At 36.6% G+C, this 21,691-nt stretch overlaps 1 protein-coding gene across 9 annotated transcripts in view; it reads right to left on the bottom strand.

Annotated features, from left to right (window-relative positions):
• The window catches only part of gria2b (glutamate receptor, ionotropic, AMPA 2b), a 28,551-nt gene extending 6,860 nt beyond the window's left edge, over positions 1-21,691 (bottom strand). For 5 of the 9 annotated variants that reach the window (XR_006252531.1, XR_006252530.1, XM_043257339.1 and 2 more), the window contains exons 1-13: positions 21,428-21,690; positions 21,192-21,332; positions 9,572-9,811; positions 4,128-4,324; positions 3,339-3,392; positions 3,085-3,243; positions 2,574-2,741; positions 2,276-2,380; positions 2,092-2,199; positions 1,795-2,001; positions 1,329-1,696; positions 699-897; positions 182-429 (exon numbers count right to left, since the gene is read on the bottom strand). Coding sequence is in view for 7 of the 9 variants with exons in the window: in XM_043257339.1 (XP_043113274.1) it covers positions 182-429; positions 699-897; positions 1,329-1,696; positions 1,795-2,001; positions 2,092-2,199; positions 2,276-2,380; positions 2,574-2,741; positions 3,085-3,243; positions 3,339-3,392; positions 4,128-4,324; positions 9,572-9,811; positions 21,192-21,332; positions 21,428-21,512 (2,279 nt within the window). In the remaining 2 variants the exon portion in view is untranslated. Of the gene's footprint in view, positions 1-181; positions 430-698; positions 898-1,328; positions 1,697-1,794; positions 2,002-2,091; positions 2,200-2,275; positions 2,381-2,573; positions 2,742-3,084; positions 3,244-3,338; positions 3,393-4,127; positions 4,325-9,571; positions 9,812-21,191; positions 21,333-21,427 lie in introns of all 9 variants that reach the window. The other 4 variants (XM_043257336.1, XM_043257337.1, XM_043257333.1 and 1 more) reach the window with 2 other exon arrangements.

Below are 21,691 nucleotides of genomic sequence, written 5' to 3'. Positions count from 1 at the left end.
ATCTTTTTTTCTTTTTCTTCTTTTTTAATAGATTTTTTTTATCCATTATTTATTTAGCTCTAATGTATCCAGCTACCACATTTATCTCTTTTATACAAACCAGGACACATGAGCACAGCTACATCAGGGTAGGTGGGATACTATAACAACATTGGACACATTGTTATACTATTCCACCCACCTTAATGAGGATCCTTTGGGGGTGGCGATGCCGTAGCCTTTGGAGTCCAGGTTTCCTCCGACCTTCATAGTGTCACAGGGTTTGCGCTGCTCGATGTACTCGTTCATGGTGGACTCCAGCAGGTATGCATACTTCCCCTTGGACTTCCTCACCCGCATTACACCTTCTGCTGTTGTCTTGACAAACACAGAGGGCTCTGCGCTTTTCATGTACGTCCACATTTTGTCAAAAAGAGCAATTTTGGAACGCTGGAAAAGAAAACAAGATGCATGGATTAATATAAACTCTGCAATCTCTCAAACTGGTTGATCCAAACAGGTAGTTTCAGTTTAATGTACAGTCACCAAAGCAGCCTTGGATTTAGCATTTATGGATTTATCACATTTTATATTAGCCTTTGAAACATTCAACAAAAGTGTGTTATTAATAGCAGTTAAAACCAAATTGCAAATGCAAAATTAAAGAAAAAGTAGGCATATGGATTATAGGGATTACAGCGGGGGAAAGGAGCTCTTACCCTGAAAAACTCTTTTGTTGAACCAGAATCTAAAGTTCCATAAGCAATCTCTGTTTGCTTTGCTAAGTCCTCTGCACTTTCAATGGGAGACACCATCCTCTCCACTGTTAGGAAGGCAGCCAAGTTAGCCGTGTATGATGAAATTATGATTAGGGTGAAAAACCACCAGACTCCTCCAACTATGCGACCAGAAAGAGACCTGATGAAAAGTGTCCAGTGGGAAATATTAGACATGACAGCATGATCACAATTAAACATCTCATTCTCACCTAACAGGCCTAAATAAATCAAATTATGTTAAATTTAAATGCAACTCCACTGTATTTCCGAAAATGTGTTGTATGGTCTCTGAAAAGATATTTATGAGTGGGTGACTAGGACTTTGAAGTCAACATAAAGTCTGAACAGATGCTTCACTAATGATTTTAAGGTATTTGTGAAAATAGCTGCTAGGCAGAATTTGCTTCGCCTGCTTAGATGAGTCTATCATGCATAATGAATAATGAGAATCAGAATATGTAATGTTTTACTGCAGTACATTTATTCATTTCAGCATATAACTAATAACTTATCTTAAAGCAATATCTGTTAACATAGAAAATCAACAACTAAGCAAGATCAAGAACAAACCTTGGTGAAATATCACAGCCCTGTCTCATAAAAGCTCCAAGAGAGAACCAAAGGCTGTTAAAAATCCCAAATTCGTTGGTTGATTCGTTAGTCTGTATCTGGCCATCCTCATATTCCTCTGTGTGCCACTCATATGGACTGAAGCGGCTGACCAGGAAAAGCACCACGCTTACGCCGATGTAAGCAAACACGATACACATCCAGATCTCATAGGCCAGAGGGTCCAGGAATGAGAAAACGCCAGGCTTGGATTTCTGAGGCTTTTTGATCATGATGGAGATGCCCAAACTCATGAATGGCTTTGAGAAGTCGATGACTTCTTCTCTGACTAAAGTGATAGTCAGCGGAGCCACTGCTATATCAGCTTTCTAAAATCAAAGAGATGTAATATACATTAAAGGAAATGTTGATGCTATTTATCAAATATGTCTAACTTTGAAGGTTTTAAAACGCATATCTTTCCTACCCCATAAACCAGTTCTCCAACCATTCCGTTCCATATCTTCGTCTCTGCATCTCTGGCTCCATATTTTCCATCTCCTACTATTTTCAACTGATATTTAAATCCACAGTGTTTTGCTATTTCAGCTGCCAGGTCCACACAGTACCCCTCATATCTTTCATTATCTACAAAAAGGTCAGCATTCTTCTTTAGCATTACATACGGCGCTTCCTGAAAAAGAGAGCAGGGAACACCTTGTCAAAGAGCACATATTTTAATAATACAGCATAATAGTATAAAAAAAACACAACTGAGACCTACTAGAATAGTGGTGACAATCACAGTCTTGTTTTCCAGCCCCATTGTATCATTCGGGAAAAGATCAGACTTTGTCACAACCATTTTGTCTACTTCATTCCAATAGCCAATCTGAAAAGGAGAGGCATTTGTCAGTAACTTACAACTGCATTCCTTTCTATACACTTATCTTAAAGCCAAGGCTTACCTTAACTGGTCCATTGCTTTTCAGTTCCATGACATTGACTGTGTAATTCACTCTTTTTCCGTATTGGTCAAACTGAATATTACCTGTGAGACCATCAACTCTCACCTGCATGAAAGTGATATGAAAGAAAAGGAATTTTCTTTTTGAATATCTAAAATGGACACGACAGTCTGGGTTCAAAATCTTATTTAAGCTAAGATTGTATTTTGCGAATACGTTGACAGCCCAATATAAACAATAGCAATATATAGTTTATTTTCTTGTGCTCATTGAGCAGGATAGCACAATGACTTGTCACCTGTTTTAGGGCACGTTCTATCTCCACGCCTTGTGCCCAAGGCACAGCAGGATTGGCCAGGCAGTCTCCATTGTTAGCTCTACGGGAGATGTCAATTCGCTGTTTGTGCAGATAACGGAAGGCCTCGGTCATCACCTGAACTGCATCATACGTCAATGCGGAAGTGTACTGGAAACAGAAACAGAAAGAGAGAGAGAGACAGATGGTAAAGAATTAGTTAACACTCGATTCATTGGTAATGTAAGAATGAAGCACTTGATTTCAGTCCCAGGAAATTAAGCACCTACTTAGTCTTCGTAAATTGGTGAGAAGACAGATGAGACTACATTTTATCTGGAGTTGAAAATGACTAACAAGCTTGTCCTGCAAATGGCCTGAACTGTACGGGCATTTAAATGAAGAGGTTTTATGTGCATGTAGCAATTACCTGAACATCTCTTTTAATCATATTTAGTGAAGCTGTCTGAAACAGTAAAAGCGACCGTCACACACACAGACACGCAGATCTCACCCGTATCTTGCTGTCTGCTCCAGGATATTCTTTTTCTTCCAGGGCTTCCCAGCGCTGGTCAAATTTAGACACCAGTGGGTCATCGAAATCCACAATCTGAAAACCTGAAACATTGGCTCCACCATATTGGATTTTCGAAAGGTCTCCATCCACAAACCCCTGAAAACATAACATGGTTTTCTCACTATTTTTGCCCATTTTCAGTAAGACATGTCGTTCTCACATGTAGTAGTGTTACGTTTTAGATAATTTACCAAGTTTGCTATGATGTAGTGATATCCTTTCACATGTCTGCCAATAGTTATGACCTGCAAAGAGAATAATGAAGCTCATCAAATCAATGAAATGAAACTATACTATACTTTTTAGATAATGATGAAGAAATGTGTAGTGCTCCACATTGCCAGCATGAGAGAGACGGGATAAAAAATAAAATCAGTCTGATAGGTTTGTGTGCTGACGGCAAGGTATTTGTGATGTGTAGATAAAGCTATATTATAGAGCCCAGATCAGCTGCATTGATTCTGGCGGTTGGTTAAACACACTTCTGCAGACTTTAAATTCAAATCAATAGCTCTTCCCTGAGGGTGCAGCGAGTGTGAATGAAAAACTCATCTCATGAGGACTTTTCCGCCCGCTAATGGCGTCTGTTTGTGCAGCCTAATTAATGATTCATAGTTATGGTGCTCTTAAAGTGTAAAAAAGAACAGAAAGTTGCTTTTAATTATTATTTTTTATATTGGTATTTAAGAATTACGTGGACTTGTGGTTTAAAAGATTGCTTTTGTATTTTCAATTTCTTTTTCTTTGCATACACTACGGTCTAAAAGTCCCTTAAACTCAACAAAACGTGATTTTTTTTTAAATAAAAAAGTAATATACATATATTACAAGTAATATACATATATATTGCTTTGATTTGTTTACTTTAATTAATCACCCATACAAATGCCAAGAACTTAAATACAGATGCAGCTAAACCAGCAAATTTTTGGAGCGGAAATACTTCATGCTAAGATGACATTGTCATAATGTATGTGTACCTGTTCCATGATGTCTTTAACTTTGTCCTGCTCGCAGTCAAGAATAACTCTCCTCTCCTTCTTGTTTTCTAGGTCCTGAAAGAGTGAGCGATATGCTTCATCCTTCCTCTCATCCTTCATATTGCCTACGTTGATGGCGGTCACCTGCCATTTCTTCTCTGCTGCTGTGTCCAGCACAACTTGGAGAGTGGTGAGTCCTGATTATGAGGGAGAGGAACAGATTAGGGTTTTGGAAGATGCTAGGAAGCTATAAAAGCTGCAAAGGTCAAACAAAGCAGTTTAAAAGTAGTTGTAATAAAGTTACCTCTGCAAAAACCTCTGTAACATTTCAGATGCTTTACCTTCTGGACTGTTTATGTAATTGTTTCAGTTTCTTCGCATGATTTACAGTAATTCACACCAATTTAAATCACTGGTTGGCAGTTACATCCTTAATAATACTCCATGGTGGATTTGATGCAGATAATAAGACTCTAAAATTGCCATTTTCATTGCTGTCAGTCACAGGGGAAGTAAACAACTAAAGCAATCGATTAAGCGTGACGGCGTAACAGCTACAGCACTTATTAAGCAAGTCAATGGGAGTGAGTGTTTAGATATGTGCATTTGATTTTTAAGAATATGAAAACAGAGTGTCGTGTTTCAACAGAGCACAATAATCGTGGTTAAATCTCAAGGAGTGTAAGGCACAGTATGCTCCTGTGTTTAACCTTCGTTAAATGTGTGGCTTAGAGACATGAGGATCAAGGCTTACAGCTATTCTTGGAGATAAGTGATTAAAAGCTCGTTAGTAAGGGCCATTAGTTCTAACAAATGAGATGATAGCATTGAAATGCATTGTTACTCCAGCACACTCCAAAATCACTTCTCAATCTAGGAAACCCTAATGTGGGTCACTTAAAACCTAAGGAGCAAATGAGATGATAGCACTTCTGTTCATTATGTTCCAGCACACTCCAAAATCACTGCTCAATCTTGGAATGCCTGTTGGGTGAAAAGCTGAAAATTGAACTATTTGACCGCAAATCCTGACTCAATAGGAATGCATTTAATTTGTCAGCAACTTTCTTAACCATGTTATGTAAAATAAATAAATAAATAAAAATAGTCATTAGAAATGTAAAAAGATTTAATGTTGTAACACAAGAAAACAAAATAACTAAAACAGTAACGTATTTGAAGTCAAAAGTTTGGGTCTGTAATTTTTATTAAACCTACTATTGTGAAATATTTACAATTTTAAAGAAAATTTATTTCATTTATGTCAGTGGTGTCAAACTCAATTCCTGGAGGGCCGGAGCCCTGCAGAGATTAGATTCAACCCTGCTAAATCACATATACTATGCATGTCTGAAGTACTTGATTAGCTGGATCAGGTGTGTTTAATTAGGGTTGCATCTAAACTCTGCAGGGCTCCGGCCCACCGGGAACTGAGTTTGACACCCCTGATTTATGTGATCACAAAGCAACATTTTTCAATTTTGTGTAAAAATTAGGCTTTGTTAATCAAAAATGTACTTGTAGAGCATACTTTCGTGTGAAAAGGAATAAAAGTTGTTCGTTTTAACTGGAAATTTGTATGTCTAGGTAATTTTTTTCAGTTTTACAGAAATGTATGTAGAGGCATGTATTTCCAGTGAGCAAATGTAAACATTTTTAGTAGTTACTAGTTTTTGTTGTCACATGATCATTATAATATGCTGCTCAAATAACTAAATAAATACAAACAAAATATCAGTGTTGAAAACAGTTGTTCATTTATTTGCTTAATGTTGCTTTTCAACAGTTATGTGCATACTATAAAATCTTAGTGGGTGCAAACTTTTCAACAGTGGAGTATTTGTAGCTTGTGTTGTATTATTTTACATATTGCTCCATAGTCTTGTTGCGTAAACATGAGCCAAACCTTAATGAATAACAGTTGTGGTTCGATATCTGTCTATTGGTTTCCCAGTACGGGGTCTCCTTTATTGAACTGTGATGTCAGCTGCATTACATAATCTCATTGTCTCTGCGCAGCTGGATCTTTGTAGATCTTCAGAGGTGTTACACTGATTTAATTAGCCATCCCAATTATACAGAGGTTATGGATGAGTCTCACAGTAAGGGAGAATTAGTCTTTGTGCACAGTCAATCCTTTATTGATTATATAAGACACTTTAAAACGAAGCAAACCACCAAGAGAAGATAAAGTCATAGGAGATGGGGAGCAGTGAGCGTCCTTCAAGCTCAATCAAAAAAAGAGAAATGCACAATCCAGACCAACTTCACATTTAATGGCCTGCTGAAACAGGAATTCCGGCTCTCTGGCATGTTTTCCAGTTGCAAGCATATTTCTTTTTTGTCATGCACCTGTCCCCGATGACAACACACCACCTAACAAGCACGAGAGAGCGTTTGTGAGGCAGTATGAGTGTGTTAGCATCGCTCTGGGTCCTCTGTCTCATGCGTTCCAGGACCATGGACAGCGACGAGCCAGATCTACATGGGCAGCAGGAAGGGTGACGAAATGACCCACAGCTACAATGACTTCACTGTTCATCAGCATCCAAAGCGTGCTGGCACGTTCACAGGTGAGTGATGAAGTAAGTATCTAAGCGATCAACTGTCGTGCAGAAAGCACCTAGGATGATATAAGAATCCATCTTCCCATTCACTCCACTGAACGAAACTCTAAACCGGAACCTTCACATAATTTATATAAGCACAACAACTAGCACCCTGGCCGCCAGCCACTTTCACTTCCACGCTTTGGGGTTTAAAAATAAAAGCTTTTCTGGGACTATAAATTATGAATTTGTTTCCCGCTTAAGTGCTCGATATCGAGCTTGAATAAGCTCTTTATTAACCCATCAGCCATTTCTTTACTAAAACATGCCCAATATATTTAATGCAGCAACATGTGTGCATGCCTTCATCTGTGAAGGTTACCTGGGCTAAAAAATGCAGTGGTGTATGATGGACTCGAATGAAGAAATTAATGAAATGAAGAGAAAGGGATTTTTTTTATAGGGATCTAATATAAATTCATATTCTGGTCTAATTTGATATTTCATTTTTTTTTCTTCCACATAATTGCATTACTTTTATTCTGTAAGGAAATTAAATGTGATCGAATAATCGAAAGTGACAGTAAAGACATTATGATTTCTGTTTCAAATAAATGCTATTTCTTGGAAATAAAATAATATAAAACTATTACTGCTTTCAAAATGTATGTAATTATTTCTGAAGGATTATGTGACACTAAAGACATGAAATTTCATTGCCATCATAGGAAGAAATGACGTTTTCAAATAAAATAGAAAACTGCTATTCTAAATTGAAAATATTTTAAAATTTGAAAACAATTTTTATTGTTTTTGATGAAAAAATACAGCCTTGTTAGCATAAGAAATCCTTTCATGTTAATGCTTTTTCGCTTTAAAATGTGAACATTTTGAATATGTACATAATCTAAAAAAAGTCTATTGTTCATAATTACCTTATTTTAGATTTTAACAATTTTTTTGTAAATACTGCGATTGTAATAAAGGTTGCAGACATCAATGTTCTACTAAAAAATGACCTACTCACAAGTCATCATTTAAGTATGTTCGACTGAAAGTGATGATATCTGAGTGTGTTGTTTAATCATGACACAAACACATCTTCCACATTGCACAAATGGAGGACTGGAGGAATACTGGATCTGGCATTAAGTTTGTATTTCTGACTGATCTCAGCAGTGAAATGTATCATGACCACAGGCACTGTGCTGCGGCTCTCTCACAGTAACACTGACACATTAATAACACGCACAGCACAATGGTTACCATGGGAATGCAGCGTCGATCGACCTAATTAGTATGACAAGTGATGTAAACGTGTGCGTCAAGGTGCATATATCATCCCACATACACAGCCACACACGTCTGAAATAAATAATGCAGATTCAACAAAAGCAAACAGTCGCGAAGGCATACAAGCAAATGCACACACAAAGAGGTTTTTTGGGAACATTGGGTTATGTATACATAATTAATATTCATAAATGATAAATGACACGTTGTGTGCATACTGATCTTCATCACAGGAAAGCTAAAGTAGCAACCTCACAGTTAATAAAACATTGCCATTACAGACATTTACGACACCACGGTCCTCAGAGACTCACGTCAACCGTACTCATTTGTGCTACATAGCTCTCAACCTCCGCAACCATCAAAAGAAAGCGAGAATTGGAGGGTGACACAGAGGAAAATGAGTGAGACCGAAAGGGAGATTGGGGAAAAAAATAGAGAGCGAGAGAAACAGACGGGCTTAAGGCAAATAGAAAGCTGTGAAACAAAGGCCAGTGGGTCCTACAAACACAAAATGAACCTTTAACAATGCTGGATCCAGCCCAAGGTGCAAAACAAACGTGCGTTTTATTGTAGATATGCCTTTTGACAGGCTGATATCCTTAAATATTAATATTCAGAATGCAACAGCTGTAATCTTATCTGTAGCATCAAATATTGTCGATTGCTTTTATATAGCATCATACTTCTGTGCGAGTTATGATACTTTCCCAAGCACTGCAAAATGCCCCACCTTTTAAAAACCCTCCCTGGACTCACGGCGTAAATGTACCTGAGCACAAGATTTTATCATACATATTAGTTTCCAAAAGAAATGAACACCAGAGGCAGTAACGCTCCTATTCCTTTTCACATAAATTTACAGAGTTTTGATTTAATGAAGCATATTTTTCCCACAATTACTAGAAGAATATCACGTGGCTTCAAAACAGTATTAATATGATGGGAGATTTGAAAACCCGATGGTTTTGAATGTAAGCGTCACACACATCCAGCTTCGTACCCATGTGTTTTCATAGATGGTAGGTTTGCTTGGTAGCTAAGAAAGTACAGAGATGTACTTAAGAGGCGAGGAGCTACGGCTCAGCAGTGTAAAAGGAAGTTGAAATGGCACGGTTACATCAACAAATGCCTTTTATATAAGTTTTTCATTTGTTAACACTATTGAGTAGGCTTAGGGTCGGATTTTTTTGTAGGGCATATTTCCAACATGATAGAGCATTAACTTAGCAACAGTCCCTGGATATTCGATGTAATAAAAACCACAGCAATACATATCTATATTAATGTAATAAAATGCGCCAGGGTTCACGTATCGAACCACACTCAGTGGGCATTTGTAATGTGGAGTAAGGCCCAAAAAACGGTGCGTATTTTTATGAGACCAGGTTGGATGAGACTTATTTCATTTTAAAATGCTAAAGAAATGGCTTCACCTAAAAGTGATGATTTGGGCTAAACAACAAACCAGCTGATGTGCCTGAAAACCTTTCCACTGGCAAACCACAAATGGATTTCTATTTAAAAGTAAATCTGTTATTTTTCCTCAGCTCACACACGTCATGTTTAAATGGTGTTGAATAATTCAGCGCAGTTCCTTACCTCGGTCACTGTCGTACAGGTAGGCAAACTTGTCCCATTTGTAGTACTCAATGAGACTCAGGAGGGGCCCTTTGATGTCTGGTCGCATCTGAATGATAAACTGCTGATTTCCATCCAAGGGAAAGCTTGGTGTGATGAAGGAGACGTGCAGTGTCCCGCAGAACGACGTTATTGTGTTCACTGACTTCTTGTCATAAAATCCAAAAATAGCATAAACTCCTCTTGAGAACTGAGAACAAACTGGAAAAAAAGAATCGGTTAGAATCTGGTAGAAAGATAACACATTAGTCTTCCACAAACTGTAGGGTCCCATTTGTAAAATAAATAAATCTTCCCTCCCCTTAATGCAGTTTAATTGTGTTGAAGTAGGGCTGAGGTCCATCTACTGACTGTAAATATATTTGATTGTGTTAAAGTGGAACTATCGCAAGTATACTTTAGCTACACCTTAAATGTGTTACTTTTATAGACTGATTGTTACACAAAGATCATACTTAATAATATGCATAAAATGTTTTGATGTCAATATTAAGAAATGTGCATTGTGCAATAAAGAAATACTGCAAATAAACATCAGTCACTATACAGAAAAAGTCACTAGACGTCGATTTTGTTACAATAAGAAAAGACAGTTCAGAAAAAAATGTTCAATGTTGTTTAATGGGCTGATGGCATTAATTCTACTTTGGAAGACCGTACACTTCTTTGTTCCTAATGTGAAGTCAGCAGAAGTAAAAGATGAAGATTATTACTGAGGGACGACGTAAGCAGATCTATTGATGAAATATGCATTGAAATCAGTGTAATCAACTCGAGGCCTTTTTGTAATTAAGACTTGCTGACCAAAGTGTGACTTTATGATTGATCAGAGTTATATTAGTAAATTACAGATTAACGTTTTTTTTTTTTAATCACTGCCATCTTGGTCCTGTTGTCTGGTCAAAGCCTCAGGAGTATATGAGCAAGAGCAACAGTATTACTAATAAGGGATGTTTTCTGGCACCTAATGAGTCTTTGTGTCACTCATGCTGTGCATCCTCATAAATCACACCAAGACACACATAGCTGCAAAGGACTGTAAGTACAGTGTGTCCTCATGTTCCTGAGATGGTATAACATACTGTAACTGGGCCACCTCTATATCAATGACCATCTGGCTCTGAGCCTCTGGAATATTTTCCCTTCCCCCTCTTCCTCCACCCACGACAACAGCTCTATTTTCGCTACCACCCCCAACTCGGACTGTCGCTATTTCCCAAGACACCTTTCAGCCTGTCACCTCCATGTATACATTTTATACAATGGACACTTCTCCATGGCATTTGACAGATCATAAAGCAAAAGTACGCAGACCTGTCTTTAATGAGTGTGTTGCTCAGCACTATCAGCCAAATGAACTATAGGTCAAGCAGCATAGTTTAAACCATTTATAAACATAAATCATCCTTCTCTCTAACCAGTTTCACCGTTTGCATTGATCTAGCAATCAGGGGGGCAAGAAGGGGTCAGGTCATCTGATGGGTCAGAGCAGGTCATCTGGTAAATGGTTGATTAATCAACAAAATGTGGCATGCCAGTGCTGATACTAGCATATAAACAAAGTTTTATAAATATTCAATGCAAATGCCATTCACAACGCATGTTTTAATATTCCTCCATGAATACATTTTTTCAAATTACCAGCTGTATTACAACAAAATAGGTGAGAAAAATGTCAAGTACAGATAAAAATGCACTTTCGATTTGCCTTTCCTCAGGCTATTGCTGCATAAAAATAATGGGACTGTTTCTTTATAATGCTGCCAATTATTGCTTGCAGTCAAACTCAATACATTCTGAGTTATACGTAGATTAGGAGAAGAGTTCTATTTCTTAGGATGAATTATATATGAATTGTAGTCTTAAAGGGCAGATTATAATAGCCTCAAAATTATGTCTCTTTAATTACTATTTCCTACATAATAATTAAAAAAGTACAAACTGTCTTTTTTTTCCCTAATAACTTAAATAATATTTTTTACTGTATTTACTATTTGTATAATAATATTATTTAAAAATAAAATACATATTTGAAATTGCCATTGCAAAAGTGTTCTGATTTATTATTATTATTATTATTTTAAAGTGATTTTTTTTGTTTTACTTGTTTTACTTTTTTATGTTTATAGTGCCTCTATAATCGAAAAATCTCCCATATAATCCCCTATATTTCTCAATATATGTGCTATGTAATAAACACAAACTTGAGACTTAAATGTTTGTGTGGCCCAGTCAAGTATGAAAGAACAGTCGATGTACGTCTTATTAAAGTCTTTTAATCAAGAGCAAGACCGCCACCATATACAGGGAGCGAATGAGACTCGAGAAACCATTAATGATACTGTCACATATGACTGCTTTTCAATGGCATAGAGTCATTAGCATACAGAAACAACCCTAACAAGTGGAGTGTGTGGATAAATTACTTCAAGCTGTTAATAGCTAGTGCTTCCAAGCTCCTCTTATTTATTTATTTGATTTCTTCTTCATTATTACTTTTACATTTAATCGAAGAAACACAAAGACTCTCATAAAGTCATAAAGGCTATGTCTGTATACTTTCTATCTCTAAATGTTGCTTCTCTTAAGAATGCTATTCAAGTCTCTATATTCTCAAAAGAATACTCGACGGACTTCTATGGTGCAGTCGGAAATTATGTGTTAACCAATTCTGCCAAGGAACAAGTATATCACACTTTTCTCTAACCACAACTACTTAGGTCTTACAGGAAAAGTTTGTTCACCCCAAGATGTCATATTCACAGCGTCCAGGGCAAAGACTGTAAAAAAAAACAGGTTCAGGGTTGCACCAGAAATTCGTAGGTTCTTAAAATGGACTGTACATCCACATTAGAGCTTGTAACTAAGGCTTCGGCTGCAACATTGGTTCGTGAGGCAGAACATACATAGATGCTCATAAGCTCTTCAAAAAGTAATGCATAGGCTTATTAGGTTTACCTTTAAACAACCAACAGCCTTCAAATTTGTGACAAGAAGCTGTGTTACCTTGAATATCTAGGCTAAGTTTCTAGGCCCAGGGTCTATAGAGCTCAAAAATACATAAAAAATACCACCATGAAAGTACTATTATTTTTTTTTTTGTCTTTTTGGGAGTTTGACAGCCCTGGTCACTGTAAATCATTGTTGTATGACGAGTTGCATTATAATTGTAAAAAAAAAAAGATCTACTTTCATGTTCTACACGAAAAACACAGCAAACGGGATTGGAACAACATGAAGGTGAACAAAACAATGACAGAATGTCTGAGTTTTTCCACTCTATCCTTGGATGCAGAAATGAGTGCGTCTACTCTGAACATTATGATGCTCCAAACATTGGATAAAGCTCTACATGGGCTCACCAGGCCTGATCATAAAGCTGATATTAAAAGTGTCCTGGTGTAATGAAAGCAAGGTAACCTTCAGAGAGAGAGAGAGAGAGCGAGATGAGAGAGCGAGAGAGCAGAACGCCCGTAGTGGTATATTTAGCTGTCCTCATTAGTTGGCCTTATTTTCTTGTGTCTGACACATTCTGTTCTATAGGGCTTCCATCTCCTGGACCTGCGATCAAGTCTGCTTTCCAGCTGTGTTCTTTGATAGACTTGTAGCTGGCTTAGTATACGTTGTATTATAGAATGCAGTATTTACCTTGATTACACAATTACATTAACTAAAGCGAAAGTTGGCAAAATACTGTGGAATATGCTACAATATCAATTATTTAAGTGCCATGCAAAAAGTCCTCATTATCATTTCTAATGATTTGTTCATACATTTTATCATTTGTTTGTTTAAACTAACTGAGAGTCTGATTAAATGTTAGCGTGATCATTTTTAGTGTTCCTCCTCCTCTTATGCATTGACATATTAATGTTTCGCACACGCCACCTTATCTCTGCTTGCTAAACCATTTCAAACAGAATTGCGGTTGCTTTTTTCTGGTCTGCAGTACATTACTCTGTCACTTTTCACAGTATGATGGGCTGAGGATTTGAATGCTGAAATAACTGGTTTTGGTCAGGTTTAATAGGCTCTGGCTGTTATGGTCTGGTTCTGTGTGTGTGTGTGTTTAAGTACATATGGGTCTCTGCGTATAAAAGCAAGTTTATGCGAGCAGACATGTCCGAGCGGACACATTCCTGCCATTGGTTTGAGAGGAGCATTGTGGGATGGATGTGGTTCTCACAGTCTCTTCCTGCAGCTGCTCCATGGAAACACAGAGAGCCTCAGTCCCCTGCAACCCTCTTGTTTACAGAGACCGGATAGAGGCATGCTAAAAAGATAGGGGGAGGTAAAACAGATAAAAGCCTGACCTTTGAGACCTAACCTAAAAATCTGATTTTAAGCGCACGGGGCAAAAGTTCAAACCAAACACGTTTCAACACATAATTGTGCCATCTGGATATGGAGAGGGATTTCCTGATTCAAAACAGTGTTCTCTGTAAAATTAGCAAACGATAATGCATTTTTTTTTAAGTTATATTTATAAGTTATAAATTTTATTAAGGGAAAAATGATTATACCAGTCTGACACAGCAACCAGTAGTGTTTTTTTGGGGTGTGGCTACCTGTGTGTTCAGCCAATGAGTGTTTTAGGAAGCTGATTGAAACTTTTACTCTCATTTATGACACCAATGGAGCAAAAAAATTAATCTTCTTAAATCATCTCTTTTTTTTTTGTCTCCTCCTGGACAATTTAAAATAAGGAACATTTGTGAGAAAGAAATCATTCTGCTTTCATTAAACTTTTAAAGTTTATAAAACATTAATGTAAAGTACCACCTTTAGGCTGGAAAAAGTTTCTGTATTCTTAAATTAGATGTTTAATACTCTTTTGGATGACTCATCCAGTAATATTATAATAAAAAGTACATTAAAAATTTGCAGTGGCAACAATTCTGTTTTTATTTCAATGTATTTGTACTGTGCAAACCTGTGTTATTTTAACATAGTAAATGGACACTTTATTATATTTATATATATATTATATACTTTATTATAGGGATCAATTATCAGTATTAACTAGTTGCTTGTTAGCATGCCAGTTATTAGTTATTATGCAGGACCTTATTCTACGTTCCTCATCCTACCCTATACCTTAATGTAAACTTTTTTTTTTTTTTTTTTTTTTACAAATGTTTAAGTTTATATTTTGTATATTTCTATCTATTTCAACTTTATTTCAGTTAATTAAAATTATTGACAATTTTAATTTTATTGATTATTATTTTTAGGTTTTAGTCTAGGTTAACTGGTAACAACAACTGTTTAAACCTGATTTCTTTTTTCGATAATTTAGCTGATCCGTATGCACAATCAGAGAATTCAAGCACAAATAAAAGGCCGAATGCAGAGCAGGTGCATGTGACAAAAACAGGCGATGAGGAAATTCTGCAAATGGCTGGATGAAGAGTGCAGTGCACTGATGTGTCTCAGCATCTAATAAGGTTCTGTAAGTAGCTCGGAGTCTGAGTCCAGTATAATAAACACATGAGACTTGATGTTTGCTCATTATTGACGTGCTGTTGCCATAGCAACAGCAACAGCCAGACACTCAATGGTGCGAGAAGAAAAGCTGAATGTTTCAAAGGCTGCAAAACAAACTTGAAGCGTGATTAACGGAATAGACCAATAAAACATGAAATGATTAAAATCATTTAGTTTTAAATCACACCTTACAGCTAGTCGAGAAATCATTTTAATTCAAAGACTATATTACTCTACTGCTATATATACCTTTCAATATAGTAGATATAGAACGTGCGATTATAGTCATTTTACACTTTGAACATGACACATTCAGTCAGAATTTAAAATCAAACACAGCACATCCAATCAGAATTTAGAATCAAAACACTAAATGATTATAACAGTGCTTTTACGCTAATAGCGCTTTAAGCTTTTTAAAAATGGCATGCTGTCTTCAATTACAACATGAGCTTAAAATAATGCGATTGTCTGTGCAGATTGAAAAAGCAAAAGCACTTCTGGTGAAAGTTATTATAATGCAGTCAGCATGAATAGCGGCACAGCTTGTGGACTTTCAAACACTGTTCTGAATTGACTTCTGAGAATTCCTGTTCAAACATGCACACTGTAACCACAAACTGAGAGCAACCACTATGATTAGTCATGCTTAATTTCAGTCATGAACACTTTATATGGATTACAGCAGGGCGACAGCGATAGATGCAATTTCCATTATGTAAATGCAACCCTTTAAAGGAACCCAGAATCTCCATGGTGACCGTCGAATAGAGTGTGTATCTTTCCTGTGCATGTGTGCATATGAGCGTGTGTGTGTTTGTGTGTTGAAGTTGATTTCACACTCTGGCAGGACAAATCATATTCCACCCACACATACAAACACACACATGTTCATTCCAAGGGAGTTCTTCAGTGGCGAGTGTACAAGCTTAGGAACAGATAGATAAACCACAGGGTGTTAGAAAGAAGTCTTCCTATAAGGGAAAGCTCATCACTATGGAAACAATGGCACTGTCTGGAGCACTGGCTGTGAGGGATACTAGCTAGAAGTCCTTTCGTTTCCTGCAAAAAAATACTAAAAAATATATCCATAAAATTTTTATTTTTATCTAATTTTAGGATTATCATCTCAACAACGATTCCCAGAGGTTGATTGTAAAGTACGTTTTATTTCTTTGCTTGCTAGGTGATTGAATGTGTTTGGTGTAACCTAAACTCAAGTGCCTTTAATGCAATATTTTATTTTATTTTATTACATAGAATAGTTCCCTTTCATGTCATTGCACATATATTAAAATATGATTTAGGTACATCACTAATTTGGCCTGTGTAATATTTGTCATGTTTTTAAAAATGCTCTTATGCATTTATTTGATTAAAAATACATTTAAAAACAACTGTGAAATAATATTAGTATTTAAAATAAGTGTTTTCTATTTTAATACGTTTAAAATATATATTAATTTCTATGATGGCAATTTTCAGTATCATTACTACAGTCTTCATTGTCATGTGATCCTTCAGGAATTTTTCCAATATTCTAAACATTTATTATTATTATTATTATTATTATTACAAACAGTTGAGCTGCTTAATATTTCTGTGGATTCTCTGTTAAACAGAGATATTAGAATAGCGTTTATACTTTTATTTCTGAGTTAAATCTATTTAATAATTTATTCAGTCAGTTGGTTAAAAACACTGATTTATTTAGGAACAAACAAGTGAATGCCTATTTAAGTCACTGAAACATTTATTCAACTGATTTGTTGTATTTTTTTTAAAATGGACTGAAGCAAAAAAAAAAAATATATATATATATATATATATATATATATATATATATATATATATATATTTAATTTAGTAGCCTAATGTTTAGGTTAAAATCTCTAGTTCAGAGCTACAAACAATAGCATCCGTTTTTATACATGAGAGGCTGACAGGTTTGAGCACAGACTAAAAAAAGAAGGCCATATTGAGATGTTAACCAGTACTGACTCTCACTCATTTGTCATGATGAGATGATGTACTGGACTTGCACAGAAAAAAGACAAAGCTACGCTGCCTCACACGACTCGGCCTTAAAAGCTCTTATTGGATGGCACACAATTACTGCTTCCCTCTGTATGAGAAGACTAGAGAAAGTAGAAATCGAACTGTCAGATAATTTATGCAGGCCATTTCTGTTATGTAGCTGCAGCCAGGGAAAAAAGGGCTTTTAATAGATGGGGGTCATCCCTGTGCAGGGAGCTGCTGTATATTGCACTTCACTGAAGGCGCCTTCCCAACACAGCCACAGGGAATTCTCATCTTTCTTTGCTTTTCAGTATTTTCATGCATTGACCAAGTTACTAAAATATTTTTTAATGCCATTTGCTCAAGTTACTCAACAGTTCCTTGGTGACTTTAATTAGGAGGTGTAACATAATGCACGGTTTAACGTGAATTATAATTTGAACTTTGTAAATTTTAAGTGATCTAAACCATTCGACTGAAAGCATCTTTTGAAGAAAAAAATCAGTTGCTTTCACCTTGTTGGAAAATATGAGGTTTAGCTAATATTAGACAATGCAAATGAAAGATATTCCTCGCATTAAGCCACCAAAATGGAAAATGTGAGTCATACTGCGACAGGTAGAGTTTTACCAAGGCTGTCATGATGACAAAAGGTATATATTTTTTAGTAAAAAATCTGAATTTTTTTTTTTTTTATAATTTTCCTCAATTCGCTTTGCATCAGCAGGTGTGACATAAAGCTTATTTTGGACCCTGACTTCAAATCATTCACAGTTTCTAATGTCCTTTTTCTGTTCCGTGCTTTTTCCCAGCAGTGTAGCACTAAAGCCTTTCCCAGGCTGCTGTGTGACAGCCGGATCAGAGCGAGCACTCCTGAGAACCCTACTGTGTCAGGTAGGAAAAAACAGCAGGTCTCTTTAATTGAAAAGGGATCGAATCACCCAGTTAGCGGAGGATAGTCGAACGACTGTGTATGTACTGACAAGAAGCAAGGATTGAAACACACGTAACTATTGATCATGATCCCGTAATTTATTTCCCACGGATAATAGACTTCGCACACTCTCGGACCAGATGTGCAGCTAGAAGATAGATCGGCGTGGATGGGGTCCTTGCTGTATTTATGGATGCTGGCATTTCTAGGGGTTTTATGTCTGCGTGTTTCTTGGTTAGAGCATTAAGTCAAGCGCAAATGCACTGAAGTGAGCTCCATAACTGGAAGCGCTTCCAAAACCAGGGACAAAAACACAGTGGATATCAATCAGTGCTCCAAAATGGAAATTTGTCAGCTTACATACAAACAAAAAAACTACTCAGAAAACAAAATTACGAAAACACATAACCGAATTCGCATTGATTCACTGAGAAAATATGCTGAACAAGATTTACCTTATATCCAAAACAAGATATACCTTATATTATAACAAATAGCAATACCTGTAAATGACACACATTTACTAGTGTACAGTATAGAGAAGGTGCAGAAGATACACTGTACTAGAAGATACGCTATTCATGATTTGATAATTAATCTTTAAGAAATGCCAAGGAGCGGCAGGCTCTTTAACCGTATTTATCTACAACTAATCTGTGTCGTATGTTGTGTAATGTCAGCAAACATGCTCTCGCAGATAGACGAAAAGCCTAAGGATAGCTTTCTTGATTTCAAATACGTGCATAAATATGACTCATAAATCCACTAAATTAGATCGTGAGGCTTTGTGCAAACATAAAGCTTTCACGTTTAAAAGCTGGCGTGTTTTATCATTCGGCCTAGCCTATTTGTTGCTTTGAATTTTTCAGTTCGCTCAGAGAGGTGGGCAAGCAATCGTGGTCAAATCAGAGCCTGTTATTTAAATTTATCATTCTGGTGCTTAACCTGCCATCAATCGTGAATAAAAAAAGAGCTTGTCATAAAATATGTTACTTCAACACTTCTTGAGAACACATTTCTCAGTGCATATCAATTTGAAGCTGGGAAATCACAAACAGCCGAGGTGTATTTATATAAATAGTCCCATCGATGCTTTTCAAGTTATCCTATAATTGGATATTGTGACGGGGATGATTCGCATCTGAAGATAAAAGTTGGTATAAAACACATATCTTGCCAAGCAGTCTCATTAGCTGCTTGTCCTACCAAGGTCTTATTAGAAAACCATTAAACACCGAGCCATTCGCTCTATCTGTTCTAGAGTTGTCATACTTCAGGAACAAGATCGTTCTGACTCATTCCTAACCAGCAACACAGAACAAATGTCAGGTTTAGAGAGTAAATGTTTTCCGAACCAACAAGACCCGTGAAAGTCTTTCCTATACCAGTGACCAAAGATCTAGTCTGATCGGTGTCTCATAATTACATCATAACGTCCATGCTTCATGTTGAATAAAACACATCATGACTGATCTACATCCAAATAGGAAGTATATCTAAACGAATGTGGTTTAGGTTAAATACTGCTGATGGATACAGTCAGGTGCCTTTGGAAGGAGTATGGGAAAGATGGAAATGATAAAGCGGTGCTTGTAAATGCATAGTGCCATCTAGGGGTTTTTTATGTATGAGAAATAGAAAAAACGATGCCTGAAAACCTATTGTTACGACAAAACGCTCATCTCGAAGAATAAGTATGAAAAAGGGTCCATTTCAAGAGAGGCGAGAGCAAAATAAGTTAAAACAGAAAATAATAGATAACATATGTAAGACCGACCCAGTTAAAAGACATAATTCCCATAAATTCCTAAAAAAACCCATGGGATGCGTACTTTACAACAGGGAACAGATCTGTAGGCTATAACAGGCATTCAAACATTTCCTAGTTTTCCGATAAATATGCATTGCAAATGAAGTAATAGATCATAAGTGCTACAATATCAAGGAGTATGGTTAAAAATTCATTTATTATGAACAGGAAACTAAAATATAGCATAGAAGGTTCTCATTACGGCTCTCATAAGGGAAGAAATGTTAACTGAACCTTTTGAAGAGAGTTTCTTCAACAAGAATCCTTTTTGAAATATTGCTTAGCAACAGCCCACTGAATACTAAATGAAATCCTTGAAAAATAAGTGATCCACTTAATAAAGGCTTCATTTATTCATGATCATCTCATAAAGTTCTGGGCTGATTAAATCTAACGCAGGGATGGCCAAAAAAGCTATAAAAGAGGTTTCTTATGCACTGTTCTTCTGACCGTTTTGAACTCAACAGGCTACCAACAATTAATAACAGCAAACATGTTTATGCATATGTCATTAACTGTATACAACAACTGTAAACAACAACAAAAAAGACCACAAAAATCCTACAAAATGAAATTTTTTACATGGATGTTTAACGGCATACATTTTAAAATCAATTTAAAAGCATTGAAGCATTAAAAATTGGGGCTTTTTCCTGCTTATTTATAATAATAATGCAATTTATAACACTACTGCGTGTGACTGAAGCTGCCAATATAGGCCAAATTTGCACATCTGTCGTGACAAATCCATTTTGTCCCACTTATGCAAAACAATTACCTGAAGCACTACAGGTGTTTTGAAAAATGTTTTAGCAGAAAATTGCATCATTTAAAGGCCTATTATCCCAGGTGGCCTTTTGCCCCATTGTACCCAAACATAGAAAAAAAGTGCGAGAAGCTATAAATAAATAAATAAATCTACACAAAATGCAAAGGCCAAAAGTGAAAGGGTCATAACTTTAAAATCTTGGTCAAATTCAACAATATAAATAAATTATAAAAAAATATATTTAACAAATGATATTTTTGATACTACAAAAATATTGCTTCCTGTAGGCCAAAACAATACTATTTAAAGCTTTTTCTTTACTGAAAAAAGGAGGGAAATGACCCGAGGACAATAGCATGGTTAAGCAGCTTCTGATGATGAGAGCTCGTTCTCATCTCCGTTACTGTGGAAACCAACTTCACATCCCTCTATACACGGATTCCTACCAAAAGCCAGGCTAAAACTTCAGCGTTCAGGCATTCGATTCGCTTTTCTTCGAAATACGACCAAAGCGAATATGCAAACAAGTGTATTTATTTAAAAAAAAAATGACATAACTTACAGCAGTTAGTTACGGCGAAACTGTTAGCTACTTCCAGATTGTCGATGTGAGGCGTCAGTCTAAATTCAGCCGTTCCGAACTGAACCATTCCGATCCGAAACGCGCTGTACTCCTGATCGGCTCCCCTCGGAAACAAGCCCCCTGCACGACACACACCAAATATGTGTTAAACAATTACACAGTTCACACGAATTCAAACGTTCATTTTTTGCGAAAACGACGCCCACGCCACATACCAATTTGAACACTTGGGGAGCCTCCAGTTGTCAACCCACATAAGAGGGAAATTAGACAAATCGACAAATTCTTAAACTGTTGCATCTCCACGACAGTGTGCGTTCACCCACTGTATGAAGGAAATATCTGTCGTGTACACGAGTGCTGAATCAAATCCGTAACATATTGAGGCGTTGCTGGAGAACGAGAGCGGCTGCTGTCTGCAGGTGGTTCCTCTGTCGCGGACTCCTGCCTCAGTCCCGCTTCTGGAGGAATAATGCAGA

Source organism: Puntigrus tetrazona, chromosome 14, assembly GCF_018831695.1.
Source record: "Puntigrus tetrazona isolate hp1 chromosome 14, ASM1883169v1, whole genome shotgun sequence".
Classification (NCBI taxonomy): domain Eukaryota; kingdom Metazoa; phylum Chordata; class Actinopteri; order Cypriniformes; family Cyprinidae; genus Puntigrus; species Puntigrus tetrazona.
Note: the sequence above shows the minus strand (reverse complement) of the source record. Positions and strands in the feature narration are given on the sequence as shown.